At 48.4% G+C, this 21,772-nt stretch overlaps 1 protein-coding gene across 1 annotated transcript in view; it reads right to left on the reverse strand.

The window, feature by feature from the left end:
• Positions 1-21,772, reverse strand: part of KIF5C (kinesin family member 5C) — a 205,416-nt gene that overhangs the window by 106,068 nt on the left and 77,576 nt on the right. The window contains exons 3-7 of the mRNA XM_075529815.1: positions 14,336-14,409; positions 6,112-6,216; positions 2,508-2,556; positions 2,175-2,230; positions 959-1,046 (exon numbers count right to left, since the gene is read on the reverse strand). Coding sequence (XP_075385930.1) covers positions 959-1,046; positions 2,175-2,230; positions 2,508-2,556; positions 6,112-6,216; positions 14,336-14,409 — 372 coding nt within the window. The remainder of the gene's footprint in view (positions 1-958; positions 1,047-2,174; positions 2,231-2,507; positions 2,557-6,111; positions 6,217-14,335; positions 14,410-21,772) is intronic.

Consider the following 21,772-nt stretch of genomic DNA (forward strand, 5'->3'; position numbering starts at 1 on the left):
CCTAGGGAGAAAGATGAAACCTTCTACTCCCCAAAAGAGTGATGGTCTCAGAAAGCCCCCAGGGGCAGTTCTACCCTGTCCTATAGGGTTGCTATGAGTCAGAATGGGCGTGGATTTGGTCACTAGGATGCTATCTACTGTTCGTGATAAAGCTCCCAGATCTGCTTCCAGAGTTTTCCCTTGCTCGTCTGTCTCTTTCTTTTCTACAAAGGGCAGAAACATAGCCCAGTTTCATGTCATGTGTGCACATGGCAGACAGAATGTGTTGGTTAAGCTTTTTTTTTCTAACAGATTTTTTTTATTGAACTGGGCTAAAATAAATAAATTTAAAAGCCTTTCTCCTTTGGGCTGCAAGGCTTTGCTTGCTTTCCATATACCAGGGTTGCTGGGTAGTTGTTAGGTGCCGTCAAATCAGTTCCGACTCGCAGTGACCTCATGGACAATGAAACAAAACACTGCCCAGTCCTGCATCACGCTCAGAATTGTGTCTGAGCCCATGGTGTGGCCAACGTGCCGGTCCATCTCGTGAAGGGTCTGCCTCTGCTTTACCAAGCATGACATCTCTTTCCAGGGACTGGTCTCTCCTGAGAACATGTCCCAGGTACGGAAGATGAAGTCTCGCCATCCTGGCTTCTAAGAAGCTTTCCGGCTGCTCTTTCTCCGAGACACATCTGTTCATTCTTCTACCCGCCCACGGTACTTTCTAGAGTCAAGATTTTTCAGGTTTAGCTTGTCACCCAGATCGGATGAGTCTCACCACACTCCGCAGCCCTCAGAGGACTCTGGCAGAGAGCTCTGGTGCGCAGGACCGCCTGGACAGACGCCACGTGTGTGTCAGAGCCACGGCTCTCTGAGCACGTGCATAGCCACTGTTTCATCCACATCCCCTGCCGCGCCCGGTTGGTAGGCACACCCTTGATCCTAAGTGACAAGGGTGGGCCAACACCACTGTGCTTACTTGTTACGGCCACGTGTCGGTTTGCTTTTCCTTCGTCTATAACATCCATGACCTCCTCGGGGCTTGACACAAACCGCTCGGTGCATCCCTGGAACAGAGGCGACAGGTTCACCATTAAGGAGAGCGAAAGGCAACACTATCTAGAAACAGCTACACAGACTCCCATCGCTCTTCCAGGGGAGCAGAGAAACCGCACGGCTGAAGGACAGCTCCAACAATTTCCCCGGGGCTTGCATTCTATGTGAAAGAAACACCTGAGGGAAATCAAGACTAAACCAAAAAACAAAGGCCCGATTTTCCTAGTTTTTTGTTTTGTTTTATTTTAGTGGCTATTCATACTTAACAGCAGTGGGGAAAGGAAATGAAGAGAGTCCATGAGAGAAGAAGCATGGATAAAGTTTGGCTTGGCCCAGAATCTTCATTTGTTTCACATGTTAGGCCCCAACGGGAATTATGCACTTCGAAGTTCTAAGCATCACGCTATCAAAGCTCTCCCTGAACTGCAGAAGGTCCCAGTGCATCTCGCTAAATGTGAGTGTTAAGTATGGCTCACTTCTGCAGCTCTGAGCTCGTGTTCCCAGACATCTGCGCTAAACCTACACACAACCCCAAGCCCACTGCCAAAGGGTCAATTCTGACTCAGAGTGACCCTACAGGACAAAACAGAACTGCCCCATGGAGCAGTTCGCCTCAAACTATGGCCCGCGGGCCACATGCGGCCCACAGAGGATATTTATCCAGGCCGCCAGGTGTTTTTGCCCCATTTTATTTTTTACTTCAAAATAAGCTATGTGCAGTGTGCATAGGAATTTGTTCATAGCTTTTTTAAAAACTATAGTCTGGCCCTCCAACGGGTCTGAGGGGCAGTGAGCTGGTCCCCTGTTTTAAAAGTTTGAGGACCCCTGCCGTAGAGCTTCGAAAGACTGCACATCTCCATGGGAACAGATAACCTCATTGTTCTCCTGAAGAGGGCTGGTGGGCTTGAACGGCTGACCTTTCCGTTACCAGCCCAGTGCTTAACTTATTATGCCACAGGCCTCCTTTAAACTCTCTAAAGGAAGGATGAATGAAAGGTCTTTTTCTTAACAGGATGAATAAGAAACATGGCTGGGTAGCTATAGGCCCTTTCCAGAGAAGATTCTGGGCATTTAATGCAATAATTAGGAAGGCAAGTGGGAAGAAATCAATTGCATCACCAACCACGTCTTCCTCATACCTTCACATACGGGACTCTGTTTTTATCTTCATGGACAGCCAAGTTCGTCTTCGACACTGCAGGCACGACGAGGACATGCAGAGGAGCAAAGAGAAGTTAAAGGACTTATATTGGAGGAAACACACAAAGTTACAGAAGATATGCAGATGCTGATCTCTTGATTATCTGCCAGTGTAAGCCTTAGCTGAGTAAAAGCCTATAGCCCGGAGGCAAAGGAATATCATCTCTATAAATCATCGCATTAATTCCTGAAGCAGAAGTGCTATCCATCGCCTCACCCTCCCCAGAATTTCGTTATAGAACAAAAAAAGGCCCAACAATGAAATCACTCACCATCAAGTAAGTCCCTTATTTTGTCCAAGTAGATCTCAAAATAGGAAACCTGGTTAAAAACAGATTGTGTTTGACCCACAAATGTCACACTGTAGTTTCACAATATCACAGTTAGGACTTCGGAATGCTTTCCTCATGCGTCGCACAGAGGAGCGAGAAGAGCGGGGGCAACGTAATGCGGCCTCTCTCAAGGGGCAGGTGCTGATCCGGTGCCACCACATTCCTCCTGCTCCTGATGCTCCCGCTTACTCTCCATCCCCACCCACCACCGCTCCTTAGAGCAGCAGTGCAGGGGCCACTTACCCCATGGGCTCAGAAGCCACTTAGCAGAGGACCCCAGGTCGGACCGTAAAGCATCAGGACAACAAGCAGATGTGAAACAGCGTTTGCAAGCAACAGTCAGAAGGCAGTAGGACTCACTTCGAGCAGGGCACCAAGAGGTGCCCCAGCCCAGGTGGGAGGGCCCGTTCCAAATATTTACAAAGGAGGCAGGGTTGAGAGGCGAGGGCGGTGTGCTTAGAAGGGGAGATGGGGTGATGGTGGTCAAGTTTGGGGAGTCCAAGAAGAAGGACTTGAAACAAGTTAAAATGAATGTGTGAATTAATGAAAGACAATCAGACTGGCGGTTTGGAGGGTCCAGGTGGGGGGAACACCTGAACCATCAGCCCCACCACCGCTGGCCCCAGCATCACCAATGGCATGTGTCCTTAAATTGCTGAGCCCTGAATCTTAAGGAAGTCCGGAATTGGCATCTTGGAGAAAGAAACCTAGGCACATACATGTCAACTCCCCAGGAAGCTCTTTGCCTGCGGATCTTTGAGAGCCACTGTGAACTAGAATCCGTGATCTCAGGCAACATCCAGACATCACCACGGCCTTAAGCCTCAATTTCCCCAGCTGTCAAATGAAGCCAACAGGCTCGGGATTGTCAAAAATCCCCGCGAGGATTCTGTACACCGTCTGCACCTGCCATGTGCCACCAGGTTTGTTTTCCTCTCCCTTTTGGCCTTGAGTTTCTCTGACGTCTCAACAAGGAAATGAATCAAAGGGGATCATTGCAAAGCCTGAAGGTGCTCTCTCAGGTAAAATCGCACCCCTATACTGCAAATGGGGACCAAACGAGCCACTGGTTAGGGGGCCCATGGACTCCCGACTCACTGCATCCTGTCTCTCATCACCCACATTGCCACCGATTACAACCTCTCCTCGGTGGCTTCACCTTTGTGGGATTTGGTTGTCCAACTTCAGACATCTCTCACCAGGCCCTTCCTGCAACCAACTCAGCCTTGGTCTGATTTTCATTAAGACGGTTCTGTTATCTTGGAGATTCTTAAATATTTGGGCTTCTTTCCAGAGACTGCAGAGCAAAGCCATTGCATCTACAAAAGCAATCATGAACTAGCTAATTAACAGACTCGGCAATTAGGATCCTGTCTACAGGAAATAGAGAACGCCGATGGATGAGCTTCTTTTTGCCAGAGCAGATACTGCTTACTTGGCTGGGGTTTCGCTCTGATTTGGTCCTTTCAAATTATTTATGAGATCAGATTGAAAAACAACAGCAGCAGCAACTAATAGGCCTTGCGTGGCATTAAATAACCTGTTCAGAAAGAATGTTCTAACACCTCTACAGGACTCATTTTGCCTCTACAGGACAGATTTTCAATACCGCCTTAATCAAGCCTCTGTTTCATGATGAAGCTGTCACTGCTCAGTTGAAAATACCGAGTTGTCAACAGCTAACTTGCCCACTCAGAAGTATTATTTATGAAATGAGTGACTCTTAAACTCAGCCCCAGCGACTTAGAAGGTGGCTGTTTTCCTCCTGTTGTGCTAGGGCTGTTTTTAATCTCAGTAACATTCTGATGGGAGACCCTGCTTGGAGGGCAGTAATTGGTTTAAAGTCTTACTCCAGGATTAGCATGTAAGAGCCTGAGGTAGTTTAAGAGTATTTTAAAGCATTTAAATGCAAACGCCTTAAAGATGCACTAAGCTCCCAAATCTTGATCCCATCAAAGGACTGAGCTTCTGTCTCCTTACACTGAAGAACCCTGGCAAGAAACAGAATTAGGCTTCAGCCAACACAGGGAAATGTAAGGAGATTTTTCCCGATGTAATTGAACAAGTTAAATTTAAGATGTTAACATTGGTTGCCTTGTTTTTATGTAACTTGGGGGAGGTACCTATCAAAACCAAGTTCAGAGAAAAAGGACAACAAGATTATAGGAAACGTACTCCCTGGGTGCGTCGGGTGAGTTATGGTGAGATGACCTGGGATCTATTTGCAGCTCTGCCCATAATTTGGTAGGAAACATTGGCCATCTAATTCTACTTCCTGGAACTTCAATTTCTTTGGCTTGAGGGACTCAGGTCCCAGCCAGAAGAGCTAGCTCTTGGTTGATCTGCTCAGTGCCACATCCTCTGCCTCCACTCTGTCTTCCCCTCAACACCCTCTCCAGAGTCACAGAGGCAGGGACCAGACAGCTAAAGGGGTCAGGATGAGCAAGCACTGCCGGCTGGACCGACGAGCCCTTCCCTGGGGCATTTGGAAGGAGGAAGAAGGGAGTTTGGGTCAAGAGATGCCTCGTTGCTTCAAGCAGGAGGAAGGAGCGAAAGGATACAGGAGAGCAGAGACGCAGAGAGTGGGGGGTACAGGATTTCTCCACAGATGATGAAAACATTCTGGGATTGGACAGCGGCCGTGGTTGCAAACCATTGTCAATATAGTAACTATCACTGGACTGGATACGCCGCATCTCATGTTTTAAAAACACTTCAAGATAGAAAAGAAAAGGCAGCCCTTTGATTTCCTGGTTCTCCACATTGTCCGGCCTCGCCCCCAAAGCCCGCCCTCTCTCTCTCTGACCAGCCTCCACCCCTTGCTTAAACAAGTGGCTTTCTGTCACCGACAAGTGTCGGGGGTCCAATAAACAGACCCCCAGGGTCACAGTGTGTGACTTTACAACTGTAGTCAGAGAACAGAAATCGCTCTTGCCATGTGAATTTAAGCTAGGTCAGAGGGTGCGATAATAAAAAACACAAAATCAAAACCAGCAGCAAGAACAGAAATCAAGACAGGAAGGGAAGAGGAGGAGATGCGAGAAGCATTCTCTTTCCCAACACTTGCCAGAGGACGCGCCTCGGAATGGCAGAGATGAAATGCAGTGCCCGTCCCTCTGCAGCAGGTATACGTTAAAGAGGCTCATAACTCACTTTCTTCAACCATGCACTTTCCCAACTTATGAAGCCTCGGAAACCTTTCTTCTCCAGTATCCCACCTATAGACAATGAAGAGCTATGTTCCACGCAACACACTTTGGGAAATGCTATCCTATCCCAAACAAGGACACATCCCTGTCACCATATCAAAAATCTGTGGGGTCAAAGGTAAGATTCGGGTAACTACCAGCCTACATGAAGACATGGACTTCAGTAAACCATTCAGATCTCTAAAAATCAGCCTGTCGTTAAACCGTAAACAGCACATTCATTACCACTAGATGTTAGGTAAATTCTAAAAGAACATCTTTTACAGCAAGTTAAAGAGAAATGTCTAGGAAACACGATCCTTGGCCCCATTTCTTCCATAGGGTCTCCATCTTACCTTGATGTGAAATTCCAGGTTTTCATCCATTGAATAGATGTGATCAAAGATGTCATGTGCGATTCTCGGGATGATTCCCATAAGTTGGGGGTCATGCAGCTTCCCCTGAGACCAGAAAATAGACACACAAGGGTTTTAGAAGCTCTGGGAAATAAGTGGGAGCAAAAATGGATGGGCCACACCCGAGTTTCCCAAACAGAAATCCATGGAACAGAAGCAGCTTCCCATGGACTGTCTGCTCCCAGGGGGCTACTTGACATGCCAGCAGACCCACCGTGGGCATGAGAACCCAGTGCCTTCGCCTCTAGACCCAGCAGGGGAGAGAGCGTGTTCAGTCAGGTTCTGAAACACCACACTATCCCTCCTGCTGCCACTCAGGACAGTGAGTGAGTGAGTGAGTGAGTGAGTGAGTGAGTGAGTGAGTGAGTGAGTATCTGTGAAGGAAGAGGAACCAAGAATTCATTGGTAACTTTAATGTAACTAATGTCATTTTTGTTTCGTATCTTCACAAACTTCCAGAACCTACAACTCCCATCTCCTTCGAGGAAATCATCCTGAGACTGAATAGACACAATTTTATTATGCTCAAATTGTTTCAGAGCTTGACTGATGGAAATACCTTCATTAGCATTTTGCTAACAATAAAAAAAAATCAGTTGTTCCCATTTCTTTTAAAAATGTTTAACCCCCATTTGAATGGCTGCAAAACATTTTGATTGTTTTTAATACTCAAATCTACTTTTCAGATAGACTCTCAGTCCCCCCACCACGATCACCTTTTCTATTCTTCTTACCTAAGGGATCAACTCCTGTATTGTTTCTATGATCCAGAATTTGCACTTCTGTAAGCATTCAAAAAGAGAGATGATCGTACCTGAAAGTAATTCTTAAAGGAAAGTTCCAGAAGTCTTTGAAGCAATGACCTGACCATTAGCCAGTTCCTGGTGGGCACATGAGTCCTACTGTATGTCACAGACACACAGTCTTCAGGTTCGCAGTGACCACGAGCAACTGTACCTGGAATACCTTCCATACTTTTAAGAAGTTACAAAAATCTAGGAGCGAATAGAACTGGGGGAAAAGGTCCCTCAACAGTCTTTTCAATTTTGACTCATATCTTTCTCCCAAATCCATCTAAGACTTGGAAGATTTCCTCAGAGAAGCCTACTTTCACTTCCAAGGTTCACTGCATCACACTTCCCTGGAAAGTGGAGTACCAAGCCAACATCTGAGTTACCAAAAGCAAGAATTCATGTGAATCCCAGCCATAAAAACAAGCTACACCTCACTTTATATTATTAACCAACCTGCTGACCTGGAGGAGACCTGGTGGTGTCAAATGCATTCCTACCCCAGCCCATTAATATGTATCATGAAAATAGCACTAAGACAAACAAGCAGCCATCTAGCTCAGAAGCAACAAAGTCCACATAAAAGAAGCACACCAGCCTGTGTGATCACAAGGTGTCATTAGGATCAGGTATCAGGCATCAAAGAACAAAATATCATAATTTTATGAATGAGGTGGAGTGTGGCATGGACACCTAAAGGCAACTGGGCACCCCTTACAGAAGGGTCGCAAGGAGGAAGCGAGTCAGTCAGGGTGCAGTGTAGCAACGATGAGACATACAACTTTCCTCTAGTTCTTTAATGCTTCCTCCCCGACCCCACTATTATGATCCCAATTCTACCTTACAAATCTGGCTAGACCAGAGTATGTACACCAGTACAGATAAGAGCTGGAAACACAGGTAATCCAGGACTGATGATCCCTTCAGGATCAACAATGAGAGTGGTGACACCAGGAGGGGACCGTGGGGGAGGGAGGGTGAAAAGGAGAACCCATCACAAGGATCTACATCTAACCCCCTCCCTGGGGGACGGACAACAGAGAAGTGGGTGAAGGTATATATCGGTCAGTGTAAGACATGAAAAAAATAGTAACAATTTATAAATTATCAAGGGTTCATGTGGGAGGGAGGGTGGGGGAGGGGTGGGAAAATGAGCTGATTACCAAGAGCTCAAGTAGAAAGAAAATGTTTTTGAAAATGATGATGGCAACAAATATACAAGTGTGCCTGATACAATGGCTGTATGTATGCATTGTGATAAGAGCTGTATAACCCCCCAATAAAATGACTTTTAAAATAAATAAAATAAAAAGAAAGAAAACAGCACTAAATGAATGACTAAGAGTCTCAAACTGGGTATTTTTTTAATCGCACAGGCCATTATAGACATATGAGTGGGCTTCAAAAAGTTCATGGAAAATGAAATAAAAGATAATGGAGCTTTTCCACGAGGTTTTAAGAGCCTCTTCATGTAACACAATCAGACCGTAAGCCTTCAACTGTGGAAATTGTTGGCAGAACTAATAGCTATGGCGAAAATGCTTGTCCTGTCCATGGAGAAAACACTGCCCTACCTCCATCCTCCAGACCACTTAACAAATGCATGACAATCCTTGCACTTCTCCTTTGTGGCCCCTACCTGAGAAGAATGATTGATCGGCTAAAAATCATTCTTAACTGCCTCTCGATTCGCTTCCCTAGAAGCTTTATCTTCCAATTGATTCCTGGATAATACAAGGATTGGCATCTCCTGTGTGCCTTTGCTGGGTGATAAAGGACCATACAGTAGTAGGGTGAGGTATTCCGGAAGCTCCATCTCAAAATCTCGTGAGAAGGGAGAAGGACTGGGTTTTCTACTCCCGGAACCATTTATAGCCTCAGGTACCCACGGAGGGTCATTAGGAGTCAGTGTTGACTCCCGGGCAGTGAGTGTTTTGTTTTGGTGTGGTAATTTTCAGCAGCTGTAGAAACGATACTCAAATGTATCACAGGATTGGGGCTGCGTTGCATGATAAAGCTCCTAAATCCGAGAGTCGTAAGGATTTTTATGCCTGTCAACTGAGCCAGCCAACATGATCTTAGCGTGGGCGTGTGTGTGTGTTATGTCCATGTGTGAGAGAGAAGTAAGTGTTCTGCTGCTTCTGCATGGATGGTCACAGGAACGAAACACACAAACACACACACAATAAACAGTGCACACAACCAGAGGGCAACGAAACGGTGAACAATGAGACCACAAGAGGACAGAGAAGTTCATTCCCCCGGGGTTGATAGCACATGGCATGCGGAAGGGCACAAACCTTGAGCATGAAGAAGCCTAATGACAGGCTAACCCCCCTGAAGGAGGAGAGGAGAGTGCAGTAAGCTCGCAATGTGGCAGGCTCTCACAAAGAGCAAAGCCTACTGAGAAAACCATTTTTTTTTTTAGTTCGACTAAAGGTTAAGGGATGGACTTGAGTAGCTCAGAAATGTACCATTTCATCATGCTGCTTCGCCCAGAAAACAGAGGGAAAGACCTTTTTATAACTCGATCTTGTCTAGTTCTTTCCAAAAAACATTCATTTCTGAATGGCACCTTCTGGGAGGACTCCAAGTGAAGAAGTCTTGCCTCTGAACAAGACTCCCTTTGTTTCAGTCCGTAGGGTCTCCTCCACCAACCTAGCCAGACAGAGTGTCCTAAGACATTTCCAGACCTGACAGTAGGGGGCCACTCAGCTCACTAGAGCCCAGCGCCCTCAGTCAGGCTCCTTCACCACCATTGGGCACTACTGGGAAGCAGACCCGACTCAGGACAGCCCAGGTGTCCTATTGGGAGGGTGCCTCCCTCCACCATGTGCTGAAAAGAGTCACGGGAGGACCTCGCAGCAATGCAGCCTGAACAAAGCAGAAGCTTTCTCTTTCTCCTCCGCAGGCAGCAGCTTCCGCTGCCCTCCTCCACAGCCGTCCCTGAGCAAGGACTTCACAAGCCCCGGGCTCTGTGCACTGCTGCTGCCTACCAGCTTAGCACCAATACTGTTAAGCATTTCATTCTCCTTTCTTTTCTTTTTTTCCCCCCTTTGTAACTGAAAATCCTCCTTAAAGGCTCCATCGTGTGAAGCTAATCTTCCCAATTTTATGTCGGCTTATCTGTTTGCTTCCCTTCAACAGAAGGTAATGGAATCACCACTCTATGTCAGGCTGGGAAAAAAATGGTGAGATTAACATGACCAATGGCTTGAAAACGTGACTCTGTCCATTCGGGGACTTAACATCCCCTTCGCCTAAGGCCTTTGGAAGATCACAATGTTTAATTCCAAATGCATGGAATCTTCCTTTCAGGGACTGCGAGCCCTGCAGGGTGTTTGGGTCTTGTTCTGTTTTGTTGTGTGCATGCCAGGGGCCCGGACTGGTGGCGTGGTGGGTTATGTCTGCAGTGAACTGCTAGCCGCAAGGTCAGCAGTTTTAACCCAGCGGTCACTGAGGAAGAGAGAGGTGGTGAGCTGCTCACACCAACATGTACAGGCCAGCAAACCCATGGCAGCAGGTCTGCTCAGCTCCGTAGGGTTACTGTGAGTCAGAGTTGACTCCCTAGATGTGTGGGTGTTTCTCTTTGTGACTTCTGCCTGGGATGCTTCTTTCCTTTTCCATCTAAAACCTCCCCCTCCTCTTTCCCCATCTCGCATCACCCCACAGAAAGTGAAGGGCGGTAGGTGGCACTGGGAAAGGGCCAACACCTATCCTCACTGCTGCTTCTCCCTCCTGCAGGCACCGTACAGAGTCTTCAGAAGTCACAATAAAGAAGGACAGTGCAGTGTACTCAGTCTTTTAGAATGGGAGGAGCTGGATGTGTGACCCATGCAGAACCCGTTTCCGGCAGGTCCCCTGGAGTGGCCAAGGGTGGTAAGCACTGTGGTGCTCCCACCTGGAGGCACAGAGGGGCGCCATGGCTGCTCAGACTCCTGGTCACCCTGCTGTGAGCTTTGGAACAAAATTCCATCTGTTTGGAGCCATCTTCAGGATCAATGGCTTCTTGTGCATCTAACCCAGGGCCCTGGTCTCCCAGCACCATCCCACCAGCTACTGGTGTACTGGAGTTTCTAGGGTGTCCATTGGCTAATTTTTAGCAGTAGATTATGCGTCTTAGTCTGGAACACCTACTGAAGTGTGTCCACCGGGAGTGACCCTGGTGGGATTTGAAGTACTGACCACATGCGTAGCTTCCAGCGTCATAGCATGACCCAATCCACCAGAGTGTGACAAACTGGACAGAGAGCTCAAGATGCTCTGATTTAACAAACATTTTCCAATTTCGGCTCTCAGGAGCTGGGGTAGCTCTCGAATCCCTCCAGTCTCACGTTCCCCAGAAAACATACGATGTTACCTGGAAGGATGGGTCTCTCCCTTGATCATGTAAATTTCTGATCTTTAAAAATACCTTATATTTCACAGAGATTAATTACTCCCAGAACTCAAAACGATTGCTCTCGGAAGCACTTCCTAAGTTACAGTGAATTGTACTGTTTGGGGGGAGCGATGGGGGTGGGGGCGGGTAGATATATAAACCAAAAAAGCAAAAACACTGCCACCAAGTCAGTTTCAAGTCCCGGTGACCCTAAACCAGACAGAGTAAAGCTGCCGGGAGGGTTTCATCTCATTTCCCTCCGGCGGATTTGCACCAACAACCTGTGCTCAGCCCACGGGGACAGCAGGGTTCTTCTTCTTTGGGGGATGGGGGTTAGTCTATTTTAATATAAAACTTCCCCCAAACCTACAGCCTGATTGTTGAAGCACCACCTTCCTCAGACATGCTTTCATAAGACCTATAAAGGAGTTGTTTTCTTCGGTATTGCTTTTCCCAGTATTACCAGAGTGGGTAGGGCTCGGGAAATCTCGACGTCCAATTTCCGAGAGTCTGGGGTTCAGTGAGAGAGCACACTAGATCCCCAGCACAGGGGTCTCCACTGTGGGCTGTGTGGGGCAGAGCAGATGTGCCAGGAATTGGCCTGCTTGGCCCGGAAGCAGCAGCAAATGGCCCCGGGATCCCTCTAATCTGTGCGGTCCCTGAACCACTTTGTCTTCAGCAAAATGGGTGACAGTGCATCAACACCACAGCACTGAGATCCCCCAGGGCATAGCCCACACTTGAAACCGGGGCGAGCCGAACATCAGAGGCTGAAGGACGTGAGTCTGGTGCCTTTGAAATCTTCAATAGGAATGATTCATAAGCTAAACCAATTCTGTAGCAGCCGTCGCTGTGAGAGTCCCCGGAGGTGCCGTAAATGAAAAAACCTAAGCTTAAAGGATTAAAGATTCATTTTACCCTGCTACTTGTAAGCCGAATTCCCTAAACGCCTCAGTGAAGTTTCTCTCTCACAGCACTGTCGCCACCACTGTCGGGTGGGCCTAACCTTTAGAAAAACTATCCAACTCCGACGGCCTTACAAAGGGCCCTGGCAGTGCTCTAGAAGGTGGGCTGCTAGCTGCAAGGCCAGCAGTTCAAACCCGCCAGTTGCTCCAGGGGAGAAAGAGGAGGCTTTGTGCTCCCATAAAGATTCACAGCCTCAGAAGCGCTAAGTAACAGGTTTACTGCGTCCTGCAGGCTCAGGGTGAATCGGGGTTGACTCAGAGGCAGTGGGTTTGGCTGGGGCGGCACATGGGCTAGGTGTGGGGCAGCTAACCTCAAGCTTGGTCATTCAAGTCCACCAACTGCTCCTCCGAAGAGAGGTGAAGCGGCTCCACAAAGATTCTCAGTTGTAGAAATCCCAGAGAGAGCCACTGAGTCAAAACTGACTCCCCGGACTGGACCTGAGCTGGGTGTGGGGGGTAAGAATCCAGGTAAAAAAGTAGGGCAAGAGGAGTTAAAAGGGACCAATTGGCTTGGCAGACACGCCGTATCTGGAGGGTACACTCTGGCACTGAGGAGATCTACAGCTCACAATGTGGGCTGGGGCCACACCCTCATCTGCCCACCAAAGAGGACCCCTAAGCCCAGAGCCGGAGCATCCAGTCCAGCTCGTGATAACCCCGTGTGTGGCAGAGTATCATTGCAATCCACGGGGTTTCCAAGTCTGACTTCTGGGAAGTAGATCACCAGGCCTTTCTTCTGAGTACCGTCTGCACGGGTTCAAACCGCCAACCTTTCAGCCAGTATCTTCACCGTTGGCACCACCCAGGAATCCCCGAAAGGTCAGATACATAAGACAGTGAAGTAGGGTGCTGGATGTAGCTCTACATCCATGCACTGTGGGCGCAGAATGAACTGGAGTATCCTGGAGAGCCTGCCTCCCCTCCTCCCCCGACCCCCTGTGCCACCACCAAGCACCATCTGAACACACATTTGCTTCAAGGCCCCCCTTCCATAGGACTGCCCTTGTTCCAATCAGTAGGAATGTGAATACAATAGAAATGGGAACAAAACTAAAAATTGGTTCAGGTGAACAAGACAATAAAGATCCCTGATGTATGAAAGCTTGCATATTATGATGAAATTCACCCAGGTTTGCCAGATCCTCAAAATCTGTAAAAATTAGAATTGGGTGTAACCAACCCACTTTTTATGGTGCCTGTGTGCTTGGTTGTTTGCTTTTTAATCGCTGTGTGGGCCAAAGGGAAATAAGTCTTTAGACTGAATCTGGCCCTCAAGCCACTTTTCTTATTTGGTCTATGGGTTTATATTTATCCTAAGGGGGTTCATCCTGCCAGAGGCCTTCTAGGGAAATGGTTTGCACAATCGGCTTCCTTCAGTTAGCCTGGAGCTGGTGTCCCCAAGGATATGCATACAGCTATTTAACTTGTAGGGGATGACTTTTTAATAGGATTTATTGTTGTTGTGACAAGGCTATCAACAAAGGATTTGTTTTACAGATATATATGACACTAAGACTTCACAACTCACAACATTCTGAAACAACGCAACCAAACAAAAACCTACAGCCAAGGAGTCAATTCGACTTAGAGCTACCCTAGATGGGCCTAGTGGTTTCTGTGTTGGGCTGTGAACCGTAAGATCACAATAGCACCAGCGCTCCACTGAAGACAGTTGGGGCTTTCTATTCCAATAGAGTTATAGTTGGGAATTCACAAGGGCAGTTCTACCCTGTTCTCTAGGGTCACTCTGAGTTGGCATCCACTCTACAGCCGTGAGAGCGAGTGATACAGGTTTCCATGGTTGCAGATAGAAGAGAGTCTCCTCTTTCTCCTTTGGCGTGACTGGTAGCTTGGACCCACTGGCCTTACAGGTGAGCAGTCCCACGCTTAGTCTTGCAGCTTCACCCATCACTCAAATGTAACCATCTCTTTTCACATCTCCACTGCTGAGCAAGAGAATGTCACGGGAAGCCATGGTCCCACTTAGCCAGCACAGAGAAAGACACCAGAGCAGGCTGTACTCTTACCTCCATGGTGTGGGTTTTTCCCGAGGACGTCTGTCCATAGGCAAAGATCGTCCCATTGTAACCCTCAAGGACATCTGTGAGCAAGAAAAAAGCCATTAAAATTTATTCATTGCTTTGACCCTGGCCTGGTTTGGCCCCCTTTCATTTTTCACAGAGACAGTACATTTCAGCTCCATCTGCATCCGGGCTAGACTTGTGAACGGCTCCATGGCTCCACAGCTACGTGGGACCAGCCTCGCTTGGTACAGCACACATCACTGAAGACAGGGTCCAGCAGCCGTGTCACAGGGAAGGCAGAGACCTTGAGCGGAGCACTCTCTTTCAAGAAGGCTGCTGGAGACGGCAGACAGTATAAGACATGACAAAATAATAATAATTTATAAATGATCAAGGGTTCATGAGGCAGGGAGAGCGGGGAGGGAGGGGCAAAAATGAGGAGCTAATACCAAGGGCTCAAGTAGAAAGCAGATGTTTTGAGAATGATGATGGCAACAAATGTACAAACGTGCTTGGCACAGTGGATGGATGTATGGATTGTGATAAGAGTTGTACGAGCCCCCAATAAAATGATTTTTTTAAAGAAACCCTGAGAGGAAGTGGGATATGATGTTACATTAAAGGTATTGAAATGACTGAAGTGAAACAAGGAAACAAAACAGAAGGCAGCTGGAATTGTCTCCTATATTGTGATCTCTTGAGATTAATCGAGGAGAAAAGGGAAAAGAAAAACACCAACACATGACGGGAGCCCTGAGCTTCTGGAGTGAGGTGGGAAATTGAATTTCCTTCCTGAAGATCGGGTGCAAGCTGGCCTAGGCAAGCTCCTTGGGGAGGCTCGAAGCCCACACCAGCGCTACCCCAGAGCTCCGGGCGGCGGTGGGGGGCGGGGCTGTTCTGTAAAGGGAGCCACACGGCTACAATCAAATCAGCCCCGAAACCAGCGGCGCCCTGACTGCAGTGGAATGCCTGTGTTCTCAGGGACTGTGCAGGACAAAGATGAGGCGTTCTACTCCCGGCGGTCCATGGAATGCGCCGGGGCAGTTCGACTCGGTCCACGGGTCCAAATGGACTCGATGGCAGCGAGTTTGGTTTTGGCTTGCTGCTCGCAAAACAGCCCAAGCCCATCAGCATCAGGAATGCCTTTTAATTACGCGATGAACACAGTGCAGAGCCCCAAGCAGCGCAGGCTGTCATCCGTTACATCCCGGGACCCGAGGGGGCGGAGGACGGAGCTGATCTGTGGGAACGGTAGCAAAGCAGCAGCGGCGATTAAATTATATTTAGTGCTCATTTCCCGCCTGTTTTCCCAGGTTCCTCCTTCATCCGTACAAACATTGCTGAAAGGGGAAGAATGCATAATTAATAGCCTTGACCCGCTGTCTCTGCTTAAGGTGCCCCTGGGTGATATAAGTGGTTAACTCGCTCAAATAGCAACCGAAAGGCTGGATGGATGTTCAAGTCCACCCACAGGTATCTCAATAGGAAAATCTGCTTCAGCTGGGGGGTGGGCGTGGGGATCAGCCATTGCAAGCCCTCTGGAGCCCAGTTCTACTCTAACACACCTGGGGCCACCATGGGTTGTACTTCCTCTGCATGAGATGGGTTGAGGGGGCTTTATTTATATACGCACAAGACCAGGTGGTGTAGTGGTTACGAGTTGGGCTGTGTCCTGCAAGGTCAGCAGTTTGAAACCACCAGCTACTCTTCGGGAGCAAGACGGGGCGTTCTACCTCTGTAAACAGTTAGAGTCTCAGAAGCTCACGGGGCAGTTCTGCGCTCTCTTCTGTGGTGGCTATGAGTTGGCAGTAGCTTGATGGCAGTGAGTGTGGTTTTTTGATTGTGTGTGTATGTTATAGCCAACCAGCCATTTTGAACCTCTACTTCAAAATACACGTTGACATCTATTTTTCTTTTTCTCTCCGTTTTATGATGCTACTTCGATTTTTATTTTGTTAGTTTTCTAAATTTTGCTTGTCATGCACATTTTGCTGATCCGAGGTGGTTAGGAGTATAAACTGGGATCAGAAATAAAATAGAATTTTCCTTTAGGATGCTAAAGAGGAAAATAAGTGGCAGAATTTTATTTTACTTTTAATCCTAGCTGTCGCCAAGAGTTTGTATGAAGCTATCTTGAGAGAGAGAGAAAGAGGAGAAAGAATAGTCACACGTGTCAGATTTCTGGTCATGGTTTCCTTGGTAACGCCGAGAAGCAAAAACCAGAAGACAGGGAAGGTCGGAGGTCCAAGCTTCAGTTTTCACAACCACTCACTTGTTCAGAGAAGATGCCTAAGGTCTGCAGGCGTTGGCCCTTACACTACCAAGACTACTGTGCGTGTAAGACCGCGGGTAAAGCGGTATGAATGTATTTGTCTACAAATAGCCTGCATATTTTAAACCCTATATCCCTACCCCAAGCAACTCCCGACAACCGGGATATCAGCCACATCCATGGCACAGTGTGCTAGCTGCCATACAGAAGGCTCCTGGCGCATGACAACTTCATGAACCACAGGACCAAATGGAGGTTCTGCCCTTTGCCGCACCCACGATCTGATCAGTGTCCCCAGGGGGCTGTCATGGACTGACTCTCAGAACCAGATTGCAAGGTCTTTTGCCCTAGTCTGTGTTTGTCTGGAAGCTGCACGAAACCCATCCAGTATTGTAGCACCGGGCAAGCCTCTGCTGACAGAGGGCTGTGCGCAGAGCAGGCGGCACGTTGGCTGGGACTCAAACCCAGGTCCCTGCATGGAAGCTGAGCATTCCACCATCGCCCCAACCGTGCCTCACATTTACAGCACCAAAGCTTCTGCTGACATTAGAAATTAAACATCTCCCCCCAAACCTGAATGAGTGTGAAGAGAAGACAGAGACCCTCTGAAGCCCACGTGGAGACGGTGCTAAGAAGCCGGGGCCACAAGAAGGAGCCCCTGCTGCTCCTTGTGGAAGGGTTAAACCCGGACTCCAGGTCAGCACCCCGCAAATGCACCTACCCCTCCAAAGGGGGCTCTCAGCAACCCCCACTCCCTAGAGGAAAATCAGCTCAGTGCTCAGCTAACAGGAAACAGGAGCAGCGTCCTCCATGACAAACAGGATCAGCATCCTCTACCAGTAAGCCCTGGGCCAGTCGCCGGGAGGCCCTTCAGGTGAGTAGGGATTGGGCCACATGGCAAGTCTCCAGGCAGAATCGACTCAACAAGCAGCTCTTCTACACCCTGACGAGTCGCTTCGCACCAAACACGCAGGTGAAGGACTGGGCCGCATACACAGAGGTGAGAGCAAGGTGTCGGCGTCGCTCGTTTGGGACCGAGTTGTCCCCGTACATACACAGGGCAGTACTTGGAGGATCCTGTTTCCAGAGGCTGTTTCAACATAGAGCATATCATGCTTTTTAGTTTCCATTTGTTTATTCATAGGGGGTCTCTGTTTTTGCTTTTTTCTTGTTCAAGAAATGAGGGGGCCATTAAGATCCCAATCCAACCAATATTTACAATATTTATAGCCCTTGTGGAACAAGTTCACTGTAAGAAAACCTCTCTTCTGACATTCAAGGTTGCATAGACCAGATGTCGCCCTCTATCTACTCAATTCTGAATTAGAAACTAATTTTAATAGACCCACTTGTCCAGCCCCGTGTTCTCTCTTTTCTTTCCAACTCCAACTTAAGGGAGGCGGGGGGATGTTATGTTTTATTTTCAACACAGAGGAAAAACAAGGAAAGAAGCCGAGCTTCCAGGGGCTGCTGAGTGTCATGCTGACCCACCACAACCACCCCCACCCGACTCAACCCTGCCTTCAAAAAAGGTGCTTTCAGCACTGAGCCTGCGGAAAGCACTTGCTTCAGTCTCTGCCCTCCTCAGAGGGAGCAACCCAGCCCCCCTGTCAGAGGGAAGCTGTCTTAGCAATGGGATCTGGGGTGAGTCAGCTCAGCTTCTGCCGCTGCCACCACAGTTCCGAGCAAGGGCCAAGCCCCCTGGAGAGGTGCCACTCCAGGCGGGAAGAGCCTTCTTGTCTCCCGAGAGGATAAGAGTGGAGAGGAGAGAGAAATGGGATACTTAAAAATATGTTTTGCCTCCCGTTGCAGATTCGGAAGCCAAGTGTTCAGGCGGAGCTCGTCCTCAGTTCTGAGAGCAGGTTTTGCTTGAGCACAAGAGCTGTAGCCAGGGGGGAGTTTGGCGAGGATGGAGCCACGACCTACGCCAGGGTTCCTGAGGAAGCAGCTGCCCCTGTGGGTTTCTGAGGCTGTAAAGCTTTACAAGAGCAAAAAGCCGTCTCTCTCCCCAGAGGCAACTGGTGACCTTGTGGTTAGCAGCCCAGATCTGCTCCTATCGTGCTAGACCACAAACCCTTCTTCAACGGCCCCACTTAGGCTTCAGGAGAAAGGCCGCTCAGTTTCCATCACACTCTGATCCACCCTCACTTGTTAAGCCTCACCTCCAACCATGCGCCCTCGTATCTCTGCCCAAACATACCATATAACTCATATCTTTAGACTTTTGTCTCACTAGTCCCTTAACCCAGACGTCTCTGCTAGGTCCTACAGTTCTCTTCCAAGACGCCTTTCCTCATTCTCCACTCTCTCACCATCCACTAGAGAAACAAACACAGGACGAACTCCCTGCCATCTGACTTATGGCAAGGCTACAGGGTCAAGTAGAACTGCCCTTTTGGGGTCCCAAGGGTGTGTAAAATCTGATGGGAACAAATAGTCTCATCTTTCTCCTGAGGATTCAAACTGCCGACCCTGCAGTTAGCAGCCCCAATGCATAATCCACTGTGCCACAAAGGCTCCTTCTACCCAGGAGCATCGGTATAAAATGATGTTCTATGCTCCGAGTTTGCGCACACTACTACATAATGTCAACATGTCTTATAATTCCCACTGTGTCCACCCTGAGCTGGACACTTGGTCTCAGGTATCTTGGTGACCCAACCTCTAGGTGTACTAACTACACATTCGGTACTTAATGAAACCTACTGCCGCTGAGTTGATTCTGAATCACAATGTTCCTCCATTGGGCTCCCAAGACTTCACACCATAAATCTTTATAGGAGCAGATAGCCCCTCATCTTTCTCATGTGGAGCGGCTGGTGGGTTTGAACCACTGAACTTGCCCAATACCTAACCACTGCACTATTGGGTTTCTTTCAGCACTTGAGACTCTTAAATACAAATAACAGTTTGTCAAACCCAAATGAACAGAGCTTTTAAAAAACTAAAATTGGAAAATAAGAAACGACCTCTCGAACATGTAGATCAGTGGTTCTCAACCCTTTGGGGGTCGAACCACCCTTTCACAGGGGTCGCCAGATTCATACCAGCAGCAATATGACAGTCATGAAGTAGCAATGAAAATCATTTTATGGTTGGGGGTCACCACACCATGAGGAACTGTCTGAACGGTATTGGGAAGGTTGAGAGCCACTGCTGTAGGTTGGCCACACCTGGCTCATTTGGAAGGGAAAATGCAGCCTCTTCAGGCTGGGTCACAGCCACGGGGACTGGAACAATAGCAACCAGTGGCCAGGGTGCTAATCCTGAGGGGCCTTCCTATTTACCGTGCTGGTGGGCCCAAACTGTACAAACTCCCCTGGAGGTTAAAATGAAGGCAACTTCTCCATGCTCTCACAGACGAAATTTTGAAAACACACACAGCAGATGCAGATGGAAGCGTGGGAAACGCCAGGACTGCCTGTCAAATTTTGGAAACATTAAAAGAAATCGTAGGAGATAAAGCACAAACAGAGCCTCCTGCCTGGTTCTCCACATTATCATGAGTCGCAGGGCAGTGGGACCTTCAGGAGTAGATGATGTCATTGGGGGCCTCTAGAAAGAAAAAACAATGTCCCCCAGGGTCTCCTCCTATTCCTGCGGTCAGCTCTTCCAAGTAGTTCTTTCGCGCGCATTCCTACATTTCACTTGCGATGCAGGAATGCACGTTCTGAACATCAAAGCAGACCTCCTCCCCATTTTTCCAGTCATTTCATTGTAAGGGAAGATAAGGTACCCTTTATGGTGACCCATTAGTCTGCTCCGATCAACACGTCAGAGCCGCGCTTTATTCTGATTGGTGCTCTCGGTGGCTCACCCTAGGACTGGGCTCAACGTCTCACATAGAGCGAAACTTCACGAGACACGTGCCGGCATTTCCTCGCGCAGGAAAACGCAGACGCTTTCGGAGGGGTGGGAGTGGGGGGGGGCAACATCATTGGCGACTGAAGACTCCACGTTGGTGATGATGGTTTGTGAGCCAAGGGGTGCTGTGAAATGGAATTCGGACATCCTATTTCTAAGGTCAGCTTAGAAGAGGCAAGAGCATCTTTGGGGCCTTCTATGCTTCGCACCCAAAACTCCCAACCAAATTCACGGCCACTGAGTCGATTCCGACCAATAGCAACCCTATGGGGCAGGGAGAACTGCCCTGTAGGTTTCCAACACTACAGCTCTTCGCAGGGGCAGAAAGCCTCGATTTTCTCCCGCAGAGCCACTGGTAGTTTGGAACCGCTAACCTTGAAGTTAGCAGCCCAATGTGTCACAACACCACGGGGTCTCCTGGTAAAGCGTGCAGTAAATGCTTTTTGGTTCTGACCCATAGCTCCTCTGTCAGACGTAGATCGCCTAGTCTGAGACACCTCTGGGTGGGCATGAACCATCAACCTCTGGGTTAGCAGTCAAGTGTATTAACGATGTGTACCGCTCACACACTTCTCTGAGAGGGAGGTGGGAAGAGGAAATGGGGAAACTCTGGCTCCAAGGTGATTAGCCTCACTGAGATGGAAATAAGAGAGAGTCTGATACTAGAGGGTCAGGGGATTGAGTAGCAGCAAACCGGAAAAGATATGCTTGGGATTTAAAAGGTGGCAAATATGTCTGGGTAGAAAAAGAGACAAATGAGTCACAGTAGAGAGAAAACAAAAAATTACCACGAGATACAGACTCATCCTATGAATTCAACAAGAGCTCTGCTTCAGACATATTCCCCTCGCCCACGTTCCATAGTAGTCTGCCTGTGAAGACCTTCAACATTAATTAATGTCTGGAAGGTGAAGAACCAGCAGGGAACACTGCGTTCTCACAGCGACTCCCACTCCAGTGTGCGGGTCAGAACAAATCAAACAGATGTTCCCACGGCTGGTTTTCTTGAATTTCAAACCACTCAGCTTGCTCAGCTCCGAAAAACAGGTAGATCACACGTGGCAAGGAGGAGGCTGACTCTCTCGCTTTGGTTTGGTTTGGTTTCCTTTCTTGTGTTGCTTCGCAAAGGCCCCACTATTCTGAAAGGTGGCGGCATGGAGACATTCGACAGCACCGTGGCCACATGCCCACTCAAATCTGAAGTGGAGGATTTGAGAGATGAAAAGCAAAGTTGTGAGAGATGCCCCCCAGCTCTGTCCAGATGGTGAGCTCCGACACGCGAGTTCCAATCTGCCCCTGATTTG

Source organism: Tenrec ecaudatus, chromosome 13 (genome assembly GCF_050624435.1).
Source record: "Tenrec ecaudatus isolate mTenEca1 chromosome 13, mTenEca1.hap1, whole genome shotgun sequence".
NCBI classification, from domain to species: domain Eukaryota; kingdom Metazoa; phylum Chordata; class Mammalia; order Afrosoricida; family Tenrecidae; genus Tenrec; species Tenrec ecaudatus.